General features: G+C 39.1%; 1 protein-coding gene across 1 annotated transcript; it reads right to left on the bottom strand.

Moving 5' to 3' along the window:
* Nucleotides 1–14917: 14917 nt before the first annotated feature.
* On the bottom strand, nt 14918–17568 carry chst2b (carbohydrate (N-acetylglucosamine-6-O) sulfotransferase 2b). The gene has a single exon (XM_033985798.2). It carries the CDS (start codon nt 16970–16972, stop codon nt 15575–15577), a length of 1398 nt encoding a protein of 465 aa, XP_033841689.1. The 5' UTR covers nt 16973–17568; the 3' UTR covers nt 14918–15574.
* Between the last annotated feature and the right edge of the window lie 908 nt (nt 17569–18476).

The following is an 18476-nucleotide window of genomic DNA, read 5'->3' as shown; positions in this document are numbered from 1 at the left end:
CCTCTATTACTTCCACCTAGACAACTATTACTCCTGCTAAGGTTACTACTGCAACTACTACTTCTAGCTATTGCTTTATAATCAATATGTTGTGATGGATTTCTCTCTTTTAAGAGTATAAGTATACATCTTACAGCTGCTTAAAACTAAAGCAAATGCGATGATGCTTGCACTACAGAGGGGGGTCAATAAAGGCAATACTGGTCCAATGAATGTGTGCACTTTTTCAGATCAGGAGCTGGCTAAGCTGTCACTGAACACTGCTGAATCACTTTATTGCACAGAGAGAAAGAAAGAGGGAGAGAGTGAGTCCTGGTTTATAGGCAGTGCCGCTCGCCCGCAGCAAAGTGGTGTCTGCACCTCCACGCTCACATAATTACAGAACAGCTCTGTGCAAGGCAGAATGGCACTGCTGTTTGTCGTCTATGGTTTGGCCTGCTGACATTTCCAACTGTGGTCCACGATACAAGAATACACTTAAAGGTACTCTATGTAACTTTTCAGGTGGCCTACCGACTAACCTGGCTCATGCCAGATTGATATGTGTAGCATTCTGAATTGAGTTATACACATTTATCAGTTTTACAGCTCTCACTGAAAGTAACTGTGAAAACACAGAACATCATGATGAATATTTGAATCTGACTGAAGCGCCACGAAAGCAGAACAAGACGAAAAATCAAACTTTTATAATCATCTAGTTAAGAGAAAAGCACACACATCTTCTCTGTCCACAAATGCACAAAGTGCTTATTCTCTGCACATTTTTCACAGCATTGCCATGTTTGTTTTGGTTTGCTTCGGCACTTCGCCTTTGCCTTCTGTCCGCTGCTGGGAGAATTTGAACCTTACAGCAGGAGTATCTTAAGATGGATTCTGTGAGTTTGTGAACTCACAAATATCGCGAGAATCCATCTTGCTGAACAAGATTATCTAATGCTTATCTCCATGTTTGTTATTGCTTTGCCTGGAATGTTCCACAGTATGGCATTAAACACATCTTACATTTATTCCCTTACAGGTGTTTCTTATCGCTGAAAAACATACCATGCCTTTTTACTGTAAGTAGCATGAGCTCTCCACTAGTGCTGTCGGCGTTTAGATGATTAATCAGGTGATGGTGCCTTAGTCGAAGTTAGTGAGTTACTGAAGAGTTTTGGGGTTTTTTTTGTATTTATTTATATTTTTGTATTTATGTATAAAAAGCAGATTAAACTCATGATTGGCCTGTTTAATCTGTCTTTATATAAACACATTGTTTCCTGGAACTTTTTTCTGCATAAACAGTTGTATTGGTTTTGTTTGTGAGTGCAGTTTGAGTCAGATAGATATAGATACGTAATACTATTGAGAGCTTTTGCCACGCCCCTTTTTAATCTACTAGTCGATAGGCAGGAAATGTCTCTAGTCAACCAAGAGTTTCTTTAGTCAACTCTAGCCCTACTCTCCACAGATCTGACCTGTAACTTGGGCTGGTGGTGTCATAGGCTTGTTTCCATGGAGACAGACCTGGCCTCTACCAGGAAAGCATTAAAGTGCACCTTTGTATTCTGGACCTATTCTACAAGATATGAGCTGATATGAAGATATGATTACTTCTTAAATGCTTAATTTACTTTTTGAACAATTCATTTATTTCTTTGTTTAATTCATTTTACGTCTGGACATATTTGGTAAAAACAAGTTGAAGACATGGAAGGAGGACACAGGAATGAATTATTACTGTCAGGTCGTTTATAATGAAACACTCACATGGGGGGTGCAAGTGAGTCAATTTTAGACCTGCGAGTGATACTACAGTTAGGATGCCACCGTTTCATATTGTGTCTTACCACAAAGATTCACTGAATGAGTCTGTCATTGTCTTCAGTCCAGGTGTGAACACTTAAGACACTGGAGAGGAACAGTTATCTGAGACAAAGGTATATTTCCTATGTTTCAACACTTCTGTATTAACTTACCTTTACTTGGTTATCATGTTGCCGGTCTGTAAAAATACCTCAAACAGCCAATTTGTCACACCAAAGTCCACACTCATAATAGAAAATACAGTTGAAGTTAGTGAGTTGGTGAAGATTTTTTTTATACATATATGAAAAGGCAGATTACTCATGGTTTAATCTGCCTTTATATGAATGCCTTGTTTCCACATGGAGAGTTTAAGTGAGTTTGAAACTTCTAAGTCAATTCTAGACCTGAGAGTGATACTATAGTTAGGATGCCACCGTTTCATATTGTGTCTTGCCACAAAGATTCACTGAATGAGTCTCTCATTGTCTTCAGTCCAGGTGTGAACACTTAAGACACTGGAGAGGAACTGTTATCTGAGACAAAGGTATATTTCTTATGTTTCAACACTTCTGTATTAACTTACCTTTACTTGGTTATCATGTTGCCGGTCTGCAAAAATACCTCATATATATTTATTATTTTTTGAGGAACAGTTATCTGAGACAAAGGTATATTTCCTATGTTACTTAGTTTACTTCCTATATTATGTAATTCCTTTATATTATACTTCCTATATTAGTTACATTTATATCTTTTTTTCAACACCTATACTATATTAACTTACCTTTACTTCGTCATCATGTTGCCTGCCTACAAGCATGGTTTCTTTTCTTAACAATTCCATTACAAATCTGAATGTGCAATCTATTAAAATTCCCCAAATTTACTTCAATTGTGCAATTATTTCACAAAATCTTAATAGTCAGTCCAACATAATAACTTAGCTGTATTTGCAAATTTTTATTTTTTCCTGAACAGCCAATTTGTCACATCAAAATCCACACTCGTAACAGAGCAATTATCGTGGATCATGCTTTCTTTTGAATTGCTGGCAGCTTTAGGCCTCTTGTGTACTTAATATTGGCCAGCTGACTAAATTATAGGGTCTATGGAGTCATTTTGTGTGTGATATGCTTATTAAGGAATTAGCTTCTTCCTCTTACCTCTCCTTTTATCCCAGCTCTGTAGTTTTTATAGCTTCAAAGTGAGTCCATAGTCCATCCTAATACTCAGATAGATAGTGAATTTTCTTTTCTTCTTTCTCTCATCTGTTCCATGTCTTTACTTCCATCCTTTCATTTAGCCTTATCTCTGAACCTTGAATGGGACTAGCCTTCAAGTGCATTTGGGGCAAAGAAAGGTGGACTTCAAATGGGTTGAGGCTGATCCCAGAAGGGAAACACAGTATATAGTGGAACCTCCAGACTTCTTTCTAATGCTAATCTCATCCAGGATGTAGTGTGTGCAAAACAGACAGGTGAGGGCGTGGCCTTTGTGCAGCAGAAACAAGTGCTCATTTTGTGAAAAAGCATTTTACATAAAGCCAGGGGTGTTCTTTCTCTGGTGCAGGTTATCGGATATGACCCTCGACAACCTAAAGGGGTGCAGGTTTCCAAGAATTTGGATAGATCCCACCCAAGAGGCATGTTAACAGTGGTTTTCTTATAACTTCTAAGTTGGACAATGGTGGATCAAGTACTTTTACTGTACCTTTTACTGTTGGAAAAATTTGAAAAACAGAACTAGTTCATTTTAAATGGTTTGTTGTAGAACACTACTAAAACTAGTATTAAGGGAAAATGCTTGTGGTCTGCTCCGGCGTCCGGCTAAAATAGAATCCAACAGAATTGATCCAGAGCTCCAGAGCTCTGTAGCACCTATACCAGCACCACCAGCCTGCACATTGTGCCATCTGAGCTCCTCACATGTTTTGTCCTATAGGGGATACTGGCGGCCACTGGACCGGAGCTGCGCTGTGTGTGGTCTGAGTTAACCTTTTTGACCTCGTGGCCTAACTTTTTCAGGTAACATGGGGCCCAATCACATATTAAATATATTATATTCTTATGATTATGGAGCGCTCAAGGAGTTTCTCGTGGTCCTACTCTGGGCCTTGGCTGATTAAGAATCACTAGACTAGTACAGGCCCATGGGCCACTATGGAACATACCTGGAGGAATTAGGGTTTATACGGATATAAGGCCAAATGGTAATATAAAAGAAACTACTACTATTTAATGTTGAAAATCACATTCTATTGTCTAAAGAAATTTTCATCGTGGTATCGGAAACAATATAGATTTATAGAGTACAAAATCTGCTTCTTAGTATCGAAATCAAGTTTAACATTGTAGTATTGTGACAACACTGTAGTTTTTTACCTTACTCCAAACATCCTAATTATTCTCTGAAATTAGTTTATAAGTATTTTTACAGCTCTCAGAGTCCGGCACAGAGTTTTGCTTTGACAGTATTATTAACAACAACTAGCATGCTAACAGCACACTTTCCAATTGTTGGACAATAAAAAGCAGCTTATATAATATATCTGTACTAAGGAAAGACAATTGCATGAAAATAATTGGATACAGGACCTTAAATGCAGTACTTTTACTTTTGCCCTTTGTTACCTTCCAGTGCTAAGATTCCTTTAAGTCAAAATGGTCGATGCACTTGTGTGTCAGTGCTTCATTTCACGCCGCGTAAAGTAGAATGTACGAAGAGATGCAGAGGCTCTTACCATGGCCATTCCCACACCCATGTCCACCTATTCTCGTAAATGCCATTAAATTGTCTTGTAGCAGTAATGTCTGTGTAGGCCGCAGTGGAATTTCAGCAGGCCAGAGTTAAGTTACAGCTAATCTAATTTCAACGCTTAATGGCCTCGTGACCTAGGCGATCGCTGAGAGAAGACAGGTTTATAGACTGTCTACACTGTCAAGACCAAAGAATAGACAATAAAAATAGACAATAAATGCAGGGTTGGCTTACGTAATTTATTTAAGTGTTGATGTTTTGATTGTTGCTAGAAAAGGTTTTATGGAAGTAGAATGCAACATAAATAAGTCTTATGGCCAGACCTCCTTTCTGATCTCGTCAAATCTCAGAAGCTAAGCAAGACCAGTATCCGGATGGAAGACCGCTGGGAATTCCAGGAGCCAGTGGCAAGAACTGTTGTTGTGTCCTTAGGCAAGACACTTCACTCACATTGCCTTGTATGAATGTGGTGTGTCAGTGAGTTTTGGTGCCAGAGCAACTGTGGCTACAATTATTATTATTCAAAAACTGGCAAAAATTGTTGAAACTCTTACTACTACTACTACCACTACTATATTACTACTTTACTATTACTATGACTACTACTACCTACTGTTACTACAAGCTTTAACTTGAAAGTGTTGCCTTCTGACTGCAGGATAACAGAACGGTTTTCAATGGAATACTTGCCAGCTAGTGTACACATAATATCTTTTACTAAGGTTACTGTATACTCGCTATCACACTTAACAAAATATACCTGTGAACTATTTACTTAAAAAAGGCATCTCTAGAAAATCATTTGTCTTGCTATTTCCACCTAGGCACTTTTTTAAAATACCACTTGTCAGTAAATAATATATTGTTGTGCTTCATGTAGCTTCTTCAGCACAATTTCCAAGCACATTTGCATTTTCATTGTGCAATCTTCAGCCTTTACTTCCTTCTGCTGAAACTGCTTTCCCCCATTATACAGGACTACAGTGCAGGAAGCCAACAAATACCACTTTCACTGGTTAATTACTTCTTGCAAGTCACAAAATGTATTTCGCACCCAAATTCAGTCAGTTATTTGTATTGTTTTCTGTTGTCTATTTGTTCAAATGCAACTTATTTTAAAGGAGTAAATGAGGCTGAACACTTCTAATTTAATGGTCAGTTTGTTGCAAAGCACTCAATCAATATTTCATGTAATTCTGTGCAGAGTAGAATCACGAGTAGTACCATGTGACTATAGTTGCTTTAATTCCCTTATCTGAACATGGCTGTGCGGGCTCGGAATTCCCACAAGGACATTGTTTTCTTTGGATTTAAAACACAAAGTAAATAAGAGCACTGACCCAATTTGATAACACGCTAGCTATTCCTTAATGGGCAATTTCAGCAAAACACTATAATCTGCATAGCTATAGCGACACACTAATGTTATCAACCCAAACACAACAGTCAGGCATAACATTAAAGTCACTTGTCTAAGATGGGCAGTGCTGCTCTGTATGTGGCACATACAGGCTGGAACTGCAAAGGATGCCATAATGAGAGGATACAGACCTCAAAATGTACAATGGAATCACAGATATAAAAGTGTAGCATGTTTGTACAAATTTATTTATTTATTTCAATTGGTTAACTGAAGTTCCAAGCAGCATCTTGCAGAGGATCTGGCAGGGTCCCAACAGGCAACCGACTGTGATGCACTTTCTATTCTATAAATACCATGACATTTTCTCAATGTTCGGAAGATTTAAAAACAAATTTACTGGTATTACTTTATAATGACCAAACAGACCAGATTTCAATGCACACTCATGTGCATTTCTTGTTTTCCTATGGACTGGTAAATGAAAGGTGACATTTAAATGGACATGGCTAACCCACTAGCCACTGTGTTTCAAATGCATGTGCGCATTTGAGGTCCATCAACTCTGGCCAGTTCTCTGTCACTGCTGCTGTGAGTCTCATCATTTCGGTCTTACAATGTTAATATTAAGCGGCTCTACGCGATCCTATTTTGCTATTTTGTCTGTAAATCATGATATGAACATTAATAACAGACCAATGAGGTGCCTCCTTCCCCTGAGGTTTCTCACGCTAGTGTTGGTAACAGGTGGAGTTGACAGTGTTGCTAAGCGCGCACATCCTGCCAAACAAGCGGTGCAGGCAGGAAGAAGCGTTATTTTCAACCACTGATCTGCCTTCAACACTCTCGCTCCTCATTGGCTCCTGATTTCAAATGAACTTTGCCCAATATATGTTGGCCTTGTTCAAGATAAGATCATTTATGTTATGTAATTGTAAGTAAGTTATAAAGTCCTCCTTTTTTCTAATTCAATATAACTATTTATCCCCAAGAGGCGATTTCCCCTTGTTTTAAGATGTGTAGTACTGTACAGAGGGAATTTCACTGTGCGTGATTGGTAGGGACCCTTGGCTTAGTGTAATAAAAGCCACTCCAGGACTTATGTTTTCCATTATGGCCCTGCTTTGATGTGGGCCAGGTGAGAGGGGCCCCTGCCTGGATCTAGAGGTAATTGTACTTCCATGCTCCTGCAGTCGCCTCCTCAGCAGTCCTCCTGGTTCCTGCCCCCTTCCGCCTGGTTTTAGCTTCATTAGGCACAAGCAGGCCCATTCTAAACATTGATTCTGCAGGACTTCAAAGCCGGTTTGATGTCCACGGAGGAAGTGGCTGGTGCAGTGGTCGTAAGTCCAAGAGGCACAGAGCAAGGACAGAGGAGTGCTGCTTTGTTTTGTCTTAGGGCGGTGTGTGCCAAAAGCTCCAATCGGATTTCAGTGTACCGTCTATGCCCAGAGAGTAAGTCCTAGTTGACCTGGCTGGTATCATTATTTAGTATTTAGTTGAGACGTTGATAAGTAAGGGGTTAATACATGTTTATAATGTTAAAATTGAGTTATTGAATGTTGAGAGTTATGGAATAATAACACCTTTACTTAAAAAAAAATCAAATAAACAAACAAAAATGTATAGCCTGGTATCAGTAATTTGTGCACTAAAGGTAGCATAAATTAGCCTATTATTCAGTCACTGATGATAGTAGGAGAGGCCAATGTTGTTACAGATTGGCTGTGTCTTCTCTCAATTTACCCCAGGGCAGCTGTGGCTACAACTAGAGTGAAGTGAATAAGTTGTGCATGAAAGAATTTGAGTATCTGGAGAAGTGTTATACAAGACTATGGAGACTGAATGGAAAACTTTCATGTTAACTTTTATAATGTTATATTCCACCATGATGATTGTGTTGTTGGTATGTACTGAAACTGAAGGTCTTAGTGCAACAGCAAAACATATAAAATCACCTTTTAATTCCCTTCACTGTAATCGCGTGATCTGACTCAGGTGCTGCATTCAAAGCTTCAGTAATGCCTGAAGCTAATTGGTGCATAGCCGGAAGAGGTCAGCCAAAGGTTACAGAGGAAGTGATGCGTTCAAATGCAGACAGGCCTTCCCCCTCTTAGTGCTACTCAGCATGTTGTCCCATATACAAGCAAACCTAATACCCGTGGACATGAGGGAGGCAGGGCGTGCGCTTATAATTACCATCACTGTCTGGTTTACTTGTGGAGACCAGTCACTCCAACCAGGTCCCAAACAGTCAATATTTCCCCACTGCAGAATTCACACTTCCTATTAGAATATTTATTTATAAACTACTGCTGTCACTTGTGTTTGTGCTTGATGACTCTACCATGTTCCATTGCGAGTTGTTCACGTAAGCCACTTCTCACATTATTAATTTCCCCTCACAGGTACAAAGGTTGATATCCTGAAATAGACACGTGTTGGGTTAAATTTTCACTCAAGAGAGTGAGAGCAAAGTGTAAATGCTTCAGGAAAATGTTATAATTAACCTGGTCTGATGGTGTAACACTCTGAATATTAAATGATCCAGAGAGAGCTGTTAATTGTGTTGCTATGGGACAAATCAGCTTTACAAGTATTAAAATAAATATTTCTCAAGAATGCATCAAAGGAGACTTGTACGTATACTTTAAGGTATTATTTCCCACTTATGTTTCAGTTAAATCATATCTATTATGCAAAATCCACTTTTTAGAGCTTTTAACCATGTTACAGTTGTTTCCCTTCACCATTTACTCACCCAAAGTTGTATTTGGAGTGATTCGTGCGTGTTTGAGCAATCTTTAATAGCTTATTTTCAAGATGCCATATTGCCAATCAACCCGTTTTCACCGTCATCGACACATGCCTTCTGCTGTCTATCTACTTCGTTCTTTTCTTAATTAGTGACTCGTGCAGGATTCAGCAGTGTTGTGTAGTCATTTTGATATAATTCAAAAACTATCTGCTGCTCACTAGTGTGATGTGCAGCTATCCATCAGAGGTGCCGAGTCTTTGTTGTGATGACGTTTATGGCGACGTCAGCCCCCATTAGGCACTGGAGTTTTCTAATGTGGAAGTGAGCGATTATGTCATTTTAGATAAATATTGCAATTTAAAATGTACGAATCATAACATGATGATCCACAGGTGCCATAGCTTATAACTATATAGCAGACACAAGCACAATAGGTCTTATGTAAAATAGCAGCCTATAATAGCTTACTATTCTGCTATAGACCATTATTCAAGCCGCTCATTTTAAGATAAGATAAGTTTATTGTTCCCATTGGAACTTTGTCTTGGCACAGAATGCGCAAGGTGTTTAGATAAGTACACAGATACAATACAGATAACACAATAAAAATTAAAATGAATGCATTATAGTCACTTGTAAAATCAGTGCAGTTAATAAAATTCATAAAGTCAGAACAGGAAATAAAAACTGTAAAGTGGTGTTTGCACTACTACATGCACTAGCCTAGATGTTACATGTAAGAGGAGCCAGCAGATGGAGCGTATTAAATTAAAAGAGCCGTTATATTAATTTTCTCATAGATTTTTTGAAAAATTCAAATACCAGCTATGTGGTAACTAAAATCCATGGCACGGTTGTTTCAAGACCAAAAATCACATTTAAAATGCAAGATTTGGCAAACTGCTTTAATAATTTGGCACTTTATAAAGTTTCAAAAACAGATTTGAAATAAAATTATAGGTCTTGTAGTCATTAGTTACTACATAGCTAAATAGCCCCGAATAAGCTTTCAATTTATTTATTTATTTATTTATTTTCATAAAGTCTATGAGAAAAATCCCTGGGAAATTTGAGCTCCATTGGGAGAGTGTTGATCTGAAGAGGCTCAATAGTGAATGGGTGGGTGGACAGGTTATCCACAGCTGCTACTCCTCCACCATAACTGTTAATAGTTATTTTTTTCACTTATAAATATCATTCAAGCTAATTTTGTGTACAAACATTCTCTTGTTAGCCACAATTAACAGTCCCAACAGATATATTTGTCATAATAGCACAAAACTATCCCAGGAAGTTAAAGCCTGAATGACTAATATGCCACTCTCTGTTGTAAAATGGAGGGCCAGTGGCATTCCATGACAGCAGATGGGAGAACATGGTCTATTGTTGATGTAACTGCAAGAGAATACATTTTAATACTTGTGCAGGCTGTAGGCAAAAAAGGCTCCATCACTGTTTGTACTTGGAAAATGTATTTGTTTTTCTTTAACAAACATTCTCATCTATTCAAATCAGTGTTCGTGCTTGGTGACTTTATGAAAATGGTTTGACATTAAGCCAAGTCTAAAAATGAGCCGTTTCCTCCTCTTTGCTCTGTGTCCACTTCCACATTTGGACAGAGTCTTTATGAAGGTCACATCTATGAGCCCTGGTCTGACGCCGACTGAGCCAGCACTCAGAGACTCCCTGTCGCTGGCTGCATTCCAATATTGAAAAGACCCAATGAACTTATGATTAATTGCTGAGTATTTTTTGTTAAAGATAGGGTGTTATGTTAAATTTTTATGTTTCTTACCTTGTTCCCTCATCAAAAACGTGCGGTTTTCGATGTCATCCATGCACGTTTCAGTAATTTAGCTATCTCTTTAGTGATCTCTCCTGGGCCCTTTTTGAACCCAAAAAGGATCCAAACTGTCACAACAACTTGGCAAATCTGATGCACAGTGGTTCCATTAGCCATAGAAGTAAAATACCCCTTCTTTAAGTTATGTCACAACTTTTTTCTTTCATTTTTTAAGTCTAATCATACTATGGTTTATGCAATTTAGAGGCCTATCTATTGCATTGATCTTGATCTTGATGTGAAGCACTTTGGTCTTCTTTATGTTGCTGTAAGTAGCATTGTCAAAAGTATAAAAAATCAGATACTACAAGTTACTACATAGCCGATTAACCCTGAGCAAGCAAAATAGATATCCATTTTAGAAACTATCTATACAATTTGACCTTTGCTGAATAGTATTTAAATGATCTTGAGTTTTATTAGAACTAGATCACCATGGTAACATATGAAAGGACTATTATTTTCTGTTGGAAATGATTCTATCTATCTAAAGACGGGCATTTTTTATTATCATTGTGGTATCGAATATATTCCACAGCATCGAAATCCAGTTTAAAATGTCTGTATTGTCATCGATAGTATAGTAGTATAAGGTCCTCCATAAATAAAAATATATATATTAGGAAAGTATACTGGTTACGTCTACTTGAGTAATATAAAAGTAATACTGTTTGAGTACGCTCATATAATATAACATGATTTTATTTTGTGTTTTAGGTTCTCTTTCTACATTTTATGAGACTTGACAGTGCCCATTTCTGTGTTGGCCGCATCACCACACTGGAGATCTGTGGGAGTGATGTGTGTGTCTCTGAGGGGGGGCTGGAGAAGTGCTGATGACCTTTGACCTCTGGCTTATCAGGCCGGACCACCCCAGGGCTAGGGCTGGACTCCCACGGCGGCCGAGGTCGTCTGCTGAGGCTCTTTCCAGTAGCAGGGCCCCCAAAGGTCATACCCCCTCTCTGCACTGACACGTACCCAGGGACAGTGCCAGAAACAACTGCTCTTTTGTAACTTCAACATTCATTATGCTTTTGTTCTACAGTGATGACAGGAACTGTTCATTTGTATTATCCTTTCGCCTGTACAAAATGTATATAGCACACGTTCAAATATACCATCCATAGCTGAAACTATTATAAAAACTATACTATACCACGAGTACTATTGAAACTAAATGCATTCTAACTAGTATCAATACTTAAAAACACATTCACATTACCACCCACTGTGATTCAGGACTACTACTACTACTACAACAACAACCACTTAACAACTAGTTCCCATTTTGCTGCAGTACTTTTTACTATCATCACTAGTGCTTGATATTTGACTTCCCAGAAAAGCCATTGCTTGTTGAGTAATAACACTAATATTAGATTAACTTAAAAAATATTAGATTAATTGTAAAGGAAGTCCCGTCATTCATATTTGTTACATAACTTCATTTGCAAAGATAAGCATTTCCCTTACTCATCTCATCTGATTGTGTGCCAACTTCACTTCTCTCCCTGCTCATTATAAAACTTTTATTACATTGTTGCTGTTTTTTTCAGTACCCTTTTAGCAGATTCGAAATGTATTCTGCTGAATTTATTACTACTCATATCCACTCACCACTGGCCCTTATCATTCAGTGCGCCTCTCAAATACTTACTGGCATATTAACTGTGTTTGGGCAAAAATGGCTATTAGCATGTTTAGCAGGTTTCTATTAGATTCTTTAATTATGCCACGCGCTCTGCTGCTTGCGGAGTGAATCGTTATAAATTTCAAGGACCCCTTCCCCTTAGCTGAAATACACAAATGTGATCTACGGAGGCTACATGGCGCCAGACTTTTCTACTGCAATATTTAAACCACTGTCCTTGAAGTCAGGGTCTCATTTAGCCATATTGTGCATGCATGATCGCATCTTTGGAATTCACTTTGGAGCTACAACAGTGATTACGTAGAATTCTGCTTCGTTAACTATTAGGAGTGGGAAGACTGAATCCACAAGTACAAGGCAGGACAAGACAAGATATTGACATAATATGTAGTCAGTTATTGCCTAGGATCGAGAATACACCCTTTTTCAGTACTTTATGAGGACGTGAGGCTGCTCTTCGGTGAATCTCCCGAGTTCAGCTGGATGGTCTGCCGTATTGGTAAAAATAAAGGAAAAAAATATCACAGACAGTTGAAAAACTTTGCAGATTTTTGCAGAATCGATGAGTGAAGCACAAACTCTGCTAATCTGAGGTGAGATAAATTTAGTTTTATGTGTAAATCATAGGTGACTAATGAGCTTCTTTGTTTCACGTGTGTCAAAAAATTAATCTGACTGCACAATCACGTTTGACCGGGTGTGGAGACTGATATCAATCTATATAAAAATACAGAGAGGTGCACTATGTAACTTTTCTGATGGAGGGCCTGCCACCTGCTTGTCTTATTACTTTGCCTGAAATGTTCCATAGTAGGGCATTTTTTCAACTTAGATGACATAAGCAGGTGACACCGCCAAGCTAAGTCTGATGATAAGTGACCCCATTCAAAGCACAAATCCATGTTTTGTATAAATAAACACCTGTACTAGAGTAAAGGTGAGATGCATCACTTTAAGCTGTCCCGTGGAACCTTTGAGGCAAATCTATCTCTGAAGACATCCAGATGCCAGATAACATTACCAAAAATGTTTCTTATAATTGTTAGTAGACAATTTTGGACTCACTACAGTTTTTATGTATTTGATATTTTTGCTGTCACGGTAGAACTTTCAAACTACTGCTTCTATAAACATAACTCAGCTGCACCTAAATTGTTTTTTCACGAGCCAAATGTGAACACATGGGAAAATATCTCACTCATCATTTTCCTCATGTAAAATAAAACTGCCAAGAGATGACTGTGCACACAAGATATTGTGGCACGAGATATTGTCTTATCCCTGTTCACTATTATAACTGGGTAATTGCAGAGACAGGTGAACAGGAGCCAAAAGAATACACTTGAAACCTTAAAAGTGACACTTGAAACATCTTTACAAATCTTAGACTGTGTCATCTATATTTTCCCTTGAGATCTATTGAACACTGGGAACACTATCTAACTAGGATAACTCTACAATTGACCTTGTTATGAAAACCCCCATGTTTTAGCAGATAGTACCAAGAAATGAAATCTGAATGAAATCTCTCTGTATTTTTTACAGATTGATTTCAGTCTGGTCCCCACATCCTTTGTTGCGTCTCAAGCCCGGTCAGTCATGCAATCTGATTTGTTTATTTTCAGTGACATGCAAAACGAAGGAGCTCCTTGGTCACCTATGATTTACAAATAAAATCAAGTTTAGACTTTAGTGCTTTGCTCATTGATTCTGCAGACATTATCTGTGATTTTTTTTTCCCCTTTTATATATATTTTTTTCTGATATGGTGTCCCTGATTGGCTAATCCATCTGTCAATCACACCTGATTTGAAAACAGGGAGATTCACCGGTGACCAGACTCACGTGCTCGTAAAGTATTAAATAAGTGTGTATTCTAGATCCCAGGCAACCAAGGAGACATTCTATTATGAAACCCCCTTGCTGAGCAGAATTAATGGCCTTTAAGCCAATATTAGCTTGACCTTGTTTTTAATATAATTACATCCCTCTTTTAAGACATTTTTCTTTATTCTCTTTTGTTTGGTTGGTGGTGTGGCTGCCTTGAAATGTGCTTCTTAAGTGACTCAAATTATACCACAGAGAAAGTAATTTGGGATGTAGTAATTAAAGCATGTATTGACACTGTTGTTATTCACGGCTTATTGAAAAGGAAGCAAGTTCATCTTTCCTTTCGCCACACCAAAGTAGTTTCTATGGGATCTTATTACTTATACATTTATCATTATGTCATCAGTCACAGCATGAAACTGCATATTCTTTGTGACTGTCCCAAGAGGTGATAAATAGTTATACAAGTAATTACAAATAATTAGAAAATAAATATATTAGCGTTGTCAGCAGTATTGATACCTCAATACTTATCGATATGAAAACTAGAGACTCATTAACTAGTATTGATCCTGGAAGAAAGAACAAAATACAACATTTCCTGGATAATTTTGAAATTGTCTGGTCTATATCAGACTTAGTATAAATGTATCAGTATTGAGTATCAAGCTTTTTCTTTACTACTGCAATCACATTTTTAATTTTAGTATCATGACAACACTAAAATGATTATGATATAAATCTCAACATAATGCAATTTGCAGCATGAATGCCATTAGAGACGCTCCAGCTAGGCAAGCCTGAAACTGACAAAAGTATATCAATATATAACCCTTTTGCTGGAAAACATAAAACATATTCATAATTATTCAATACTTGTGCAGAATATCTGGAGATACATTGTAAAATGAATGACAAAATCACAAGGGCTTACTTCAACTGTGAACTTTACTCAATGCAATAATCCCAGATCATGTTGTTTTCTAAGAGCAAGCAATTGTAAACATTTGAGATGGTTGGACAGACTGCTCACGGTGACACTGGAAATCGACTTCTCCAGCTGTAGAGCTCTTGACATTGTCCACAGTGCATGAAATCACCCTACAAATATTTGGTGACAATAATGAAAAACATCCCTCATGTGTTTGGAGAAAGCATGGCGTCTGCTCGTATCCTAACTATGGCACATCGACAACTGTATTAACTTTGATTGTCTCTGACTTGGACCAGGTGTTACAAATAGACATAATCATCAATGGGATTTTTTTTTTTCATTTATCCACTAGTTTCACTTTTACAGACAGAATGGGGACATTTTAGTAAGCTTTCGAACATTCAGAAATCCACTTTAAAGATCATATGATTCGGCTGTTTCCCTCAATATTCAAGTCACTTTTGGAGGCCTTGCATTATCAAACACATCCAGTATTCCAGTAAAAAAGTGGTCCCATCAAATGAAAAAATACATTCCCAAAGTAGCCAGTGGAACTCCTCAGACACTGAAACATAAAGCTTTATTCCACAATGAGAGGAATCGGCACTCAATGTAAAATGGATATTAAATTAAAAGGTCTTTGGTGATGGGTTTCACAGTTTGGAGTGTGTCAGTAGTGATTTGCTCAAGTCCTTGGCCTCCCCAGCTGTTCTGACCCGCTCGTAGCCCAGCACGGACATGGCATGGTGGCAGTAGTCCTCCACCTGTTTAATTTGCTGGATGCTTAACACAGTCCTCCATGCACTTGCAGCCTGCGTGGCATTTCTGGATGACACTATAAACGGCTTGGATGATGAACTAGACCCACTGGTCATATTTAACGCAAAAAGCTCGATGTCGTGGTTAGCTGAGAGGTTGGCAAAGCGGTAGATGTTTCGTAAAATTTTCACTGGGTTTTCTACTAGGTCCTCATACCGCACCACCATATACTTCCCCTTTAGCCAGCTGGGTGGGTTCAGGGCACTCCGTAAAGTCCTCGAAGTTCGGTCGCAGATGACTTCCATGGCACCTATAGAGTGGTAGTCTGAGCCATCTTTCTTATTGGCCTTGTGACCTGGGTCTACAAATGGTATCCGGCGCAGTTTAGGGTCCCGGCTGCGGACCACCTGTAAGTTCTCCCGAATCAAGCCGTGTCTGGATTTGATCCGGGAATTGGCCACGGCTCTCGGGTCTCGGACCAGATGAATCACTTTTAAATCCAGTGAGGGATCCTCCATGAGCGGAGCCAAAACATTTATGTCCAAAATGCGTACCCCTTTAATGACTATTGTGTTGTACTTTAGGCACTCCTCTTCCAACAGTCTAAGGCTTTGAGGGGGGCACTTTTTACACACCTTATCATCCACCATCCCCACCACCTCCTTTCTGTAAGCAGAGCACAGGGGATAGGAGCACACCACTTTATTAAGGGTGGCTCCAAATAGTCCCAAAGAGGTAAAATTCTTCCCCCCAGGGCTGTTGTAAAGTTGAAAGACGGACAGATCACAGCGATACAGGGAGCTGAGCATGTCCCTGGCTGCGCCCTGTAACGACACGGCATCACCCGGATACAGTTTCTGCCAAATGTGCCACATGGGCTCGTACAAGAAGAACACTTCAGGGTTTTGGTTAAAAAGCTCGCCGAAGAAGGATGAGCCGGACCTCCAGGTGGTCAGCACGTAGATGAGCTGTCTCTTTTTAGCCAGTGAGGGCCTGTACAGAAAGCGGATGTCCGATCTGCCCTGATACGTGGTGCTCCTCATCTGGTGATTACACTGCTGTGGCTCTTTAGTCCATTTATAATTAGCCAAATTGAGCATGGTGAGGACCAGCAGGAGGAAATAGGCCATGAATAAAACAATCCTCTTCCTGCGCAGGACCTTCATCACGATCCCGGGCTGTGCTATTATCTTGGTATGATTCCTGTAAGTCTTGAGCTTCCTCCCAAAGCCAGCATCCTTCTCCCAGGGCGCTGACAACTTCAGTGGTGGATGGTACTGTTTGCCTCTCATCTGTTTCCTCAGAGAGCGGCTCTCCCTCTGCACGCAAGCCCCTCACGTTGACATCAACAACAACACGGTCTGGTTGATGTCTAGAAGCAGTTCTGGGGAAGAGGTGACCAACAGAAGATGCAGCAGACTGGTTAATATAGTCACCACGGATTCCTAACCCACAACACGACGTCCCGTTTTCCCTGCACTGCGCAATGGTCTTCATAAGAGGAAAACACCACGACGTTGCTCTAAGTCCGTACCAAACAGTGCCGTGGTCCTGCGTGTTTGGCTCAGATTCAAAACAAAAAGCAAGGAGCCTTCATCATTGTAACAGACGCCCTGTTTGTCCACGTTCAGCCGAGGCATCCCTGTGTACTTCTGCTCTTGTGCATCCTCAAAAACGCGAAGCCTGAGCATCGCGCACAGCAAAACCCTCGCGTTCTTTATCTGGTTTATTTAGCGCATAATCTCCGTACAAAACTGCCACTAATCAATCGCAAAAACAATCCTATCCACACTTACGTTTTTCTCAAAAGATTTCTCCTTTTTTCTGGCTCCTCGGCTCTTTCAACTAACAGTAACTGGACCGATTCAATCTGAATAGAGGAGAAAACCCGCCCATCGGTGCTCGCCATTGGTCGACGCTGTGAATACGTATGTGAGAGAGCTGCGTCATTGGCTTTACGCATCGTTTGTCTTAGGCGGACTTCTGTGGCACCAAGAGCCCTTCTAGGCTGTGGACATGATGCTGTTGTTGTATTTAAAAGATAAGTGCCTATGAGTATTTTACGTGTGATAAAACGACTTAATTATACAAGAATAGGTTACGTAACGTCCATACATATTTACGCCATATTCACATTTTCGAACGTGACCTTTGAACTATTGTCCTCGCGCTCTTTGTTCCACTGAGGGTTAACGGAAAATACACAAATACAAAAAAAAAAAAAACAAACACGAAAAACAACACATTTTTAAATAAAACGTGACCCTGATGCCTTAACAACTTCTCAAAACGATTTTTCATGTTACATAGCCTCTTATAACCACTGAAAACATAAAACTACGAGCTTTATGAAATAATACCAGTGATGACTGAGTTGTTTTTGGCACGTTAGCAATATCTTAACGCCCGAGTTGAATCAAATGCAGTGGTGTTTAACAGATGCGGCCTGTAAAGTGACTAATCCCATAGAACCATCAGGACATGTGTTAAAACAGTATAAAGCACATGCTAAACACAAATCCTCTTGCTAGTGTCCCTCTGTGGATTAATGCTAGCAGAGGAAAAGTGCACACAGCGTTTGACCCCTGCTGAGATTACAAACTACAACGATCCTCCTGATATTTCTCATGATTTGTTATTGTTGTTATTCCTTTGAAATAACCCAAACTGATCAAATATAAGAACAAAAAACTTTTACTACACAGAGATAATGCTTAACATGATTATAAGGATTAAATTACTATCATTTTTATATTGTTATTACCATTCCTGGCTGCCTTTTCTATACTCTGGATT

Source organism: Periophthalmus magnuspinnatus, chromosome 20, assembly GCF_009829125.3.
Source record: "Periophthalmus magnuspinnatus isolate fPerMag1 chromosome 20, fPerMag1.2.pri, whole genome shotgun sequence".
Lineage (NCBI taxonomy): Eukaryota > Metazoa > Chordata > Actinopteri > Gobiiformes > Gobiidae > Periophthalmus > Periophthalmus magnuspinnatus.
This window is presented reverse-complemented; position numbering and strand designations above follow the sequence as displayed.